This window comes from Aegilops tauschii, chromosome 6 (assembly GCF_002575655.3).
Source record: "Aegilops tauschii subsp. strangulata cultivar AL8/78 chromosome 6, Aet v6.0, whole genome shotgun sequence".
NCBI classification, from domain to species: domain Eukaryota; kingdom Viridiplantae; phylum Streptophyta; class Magnoliopsida; order Poales; family Poaceae; genus Aegilops; species Aegilops tauschii.
Genome location: NC_053040.3, coordinates 473,540,526 through 473,543,015, shown reverse-complemented (window position 1 = coordinate 473,543,015; position 2,490 = coordinate 473,540,526). Strand labels below are relative to the sequence as shown.

The following is a 2,490-nucleotide window of genomic DNA, read 5'->3' as shown; positions in this document are numbered from 1 at the left end:
AACTGTGCCACCTCCGCGTCATGCTGGGCTTGATCTGCCGGGTCAACCGTGGCAGTTAACAGGGCCGTCATCTTATCTGTGAGATCCATCAGCACCTGAGCCGGGGAAGGCTCCGGGTTTTCTGATCCGGTAGCGGGGTTCTGAACAGGCTGCGCACCAGCCATAAAAACTCCGACCTGACTTGGCGGCTCAAAAAGGTCCGGAATACTGTTGCCATCGGAATAACTCATGAGCCTGCCATCTTGAAGTTGGTACAACGAGTTTGACTCATCAGCGGCCGATTCGCCGTCAGAGCCGGCGGCCGCCTCATCCCCAGACCCAGATGGATCGGAGGGCCTTCCATGGATGCATCCCACAAAAGCGCGTTTTAAGGCAGGCCGGGCCCGGGCGGGTCGTGCGCGCTGAGCCGTTTCGATGAGATCGGCGCAGAGACCCGGCTCGCGGCCCGGCTCACCAACCTTGCCAATGAAGACATGAATTCCGCCAAAGGGGACCCGGTACCCGTACTCCACTGAGCCGGCGTCGGGGCCCCAGTCCGCGTCGTCGATGTAGAGCCTGCCGCGACGACTCTTGGTCATCCGGCCCACAGCGTATCCCTTGAGCCCTTCGAAGCTGCCCTTCAAGAACTCAAATCCACCGTGCGCTGGCCCCACGGTGGGCGCCAACTGTCGTGGAATTGTCACGGCAGATGTCCTTGGGCTAGGACTTAGTCGTGGAGCCATCGCAACTGGGAAGCTTGAAGGGGTTATGCGGGACAAGGAACACGAGGGTTTATACTGGTTCGGCCCCTTACGGTGAAGGTAAAAGCCTACGTCCAGTTCGAGGTGTTATTGATTAGGGTTACGATCGCCAGGGAGCTAAACACTTATCCCGGCTCTCGGAGAGATTGTTATCGTCCCAAAACCGCTGCCGGGTCGTCCCTTTATATAGGGAGGCTGACGCCCAGCAGCCCTTAGAGTCCCGGCCGGCCCATAAGAGTGTCCGGCTCGGGCTCTAAAACAATACTTGCCTTACACTACAAGTCTACTATAACAATGATTGTAACTACGGGCTTTAAGCCATATCCGGGTCTCAGCCCATCTCTAGCCCATTATCCTGAAACTTAGCTCCGGGCTTCTGGTAATGACCTTGGAGTAACCCGGCCCTCCTGGCGGGTGACCCCCAGGTCTATATCCTCAACATGTAGTGAGATGAGACCCGGGGCACAAATCCGAATGCGCACATCATGACGTAAATAACAAACGTCGGTGATGGATAGAAGCTTTAGTGACATGGATGATATCTCGCCTGCATGAATGCTGCAAAGCTAGATACTTAGATCCTCTAACACCGGGCAACCTGAGAACTTCAAATCAGAGTGGTCGAGGTTGACCTGTTCAAGGTGCAAGGTCTTCAAGTGTTGGGAGATGAGATTGAGAGGCACATCAAACATTGGTATGTCATACCGAATGTCTGCAGCTCTTACTACTAGCTCCTCGGCTTCACACACTAGGGTGTTATCAATCAACAACTTGGTGTTTGTGAAAGTGTGCTCGGGGTCATCGTCGGGATATGCATCGATCTTGCACGTGACAAGAGGTGATTCCCCGCGGAGATGGATGACCAGCTTCACCAACTGTTCGAAACGCTTGTATCTTGGGAACATTGACCCATCAAAGACGAAGAGCAGGCTAGTCGTCTGCCTCCATAGATCGCGCCACCGGGTGTCCAACACGCAGGTCTGCAGGGCCTCATTGGCCGGCAGAAAGGAGAGCACATGCCAGAGGATGTCGTCCGTGAGGTCCCCAAGGCGATCCCCAGTGTGCATTCTGCCGAACAGGTTGTGGGCAAAAGTTCTGCAGGAGAGGAAAGAAATGAGCACAACAATCAATAGGTTCATTCATCATCGAACTAAAAACTTTTACGGGCATCGCCTCACCTCAACACGCTGACAGTTGGAAGCGCAACGGTCATTGGTCACTACGAGGTCCACCTCACCACGCACCCCCCCCCCCCACTAACCCCTCACCTCGCAATGCACGCATGAGGAGGCGGCCAACGAGAGGCCCTATGTTCCTTCGTGACTAATGGAAGGGGAGTGCCGGGCAGAGGAAGAAGTCAAGGTTGCTAGGGCGCAGTCGTAGGCATTGGGGACAGAGGTCGACAGCGCGCCTTGACCCGCCATCTCTACGCAGCACAGCGTCGTCACAAGCTTCACCTCCACATAGGAAGAAGAAGAGGAGTCTTGTTTTTTTAAAGCCTGCCTGTGCGGCTTACTCTCCGGTTGCAAATCTTGTACTAAAATTATTTCGAAGATTATTTGCCATTAATGTTGATTCCAATTTTAATTTTAATTAATAAAATTAATGTCCTTTCCAAAATTTCAAATCACATTAATATTTTCCAAAAGGCCGATGCTAGGTGTGGGTCGACCGGACGAGCCTGGCGCCGGTCACCTCACACATCATTGGATACGATCGCGCAGGGCCGTTCAATCAGATTTATTTTCCC

General features: G+C 53.7%; 1 protein-coding gene across 1 annotated transcript; it reads right to left on the bottom strand.

The window, feature by feature from the left end:
• Window positions 1–1,306: 1,306 nt before the first annotated feature.
• On the bottom strand, window positions 1,307–1,953 carry LOC109774861 (putative FBD-associated F-box protein At5g56400). Its single transcript, XM_020333630.1, has 2 exons — window positions 1,919–1,953; window positions 1,307–1,835 (listed from the first exon to the last, which is right to left on the bottom strand). Exons 1-2 carry the CDS (start codon window positions 1,951–1,953, stop codon window positions 1,307–1,309), a joined length of 564 nt encoding a protein of 187 aa, XP_020189219.1.
• Between the last annotated feature and the right edge of the window lie 537 nt (window positions 1,954–2,490).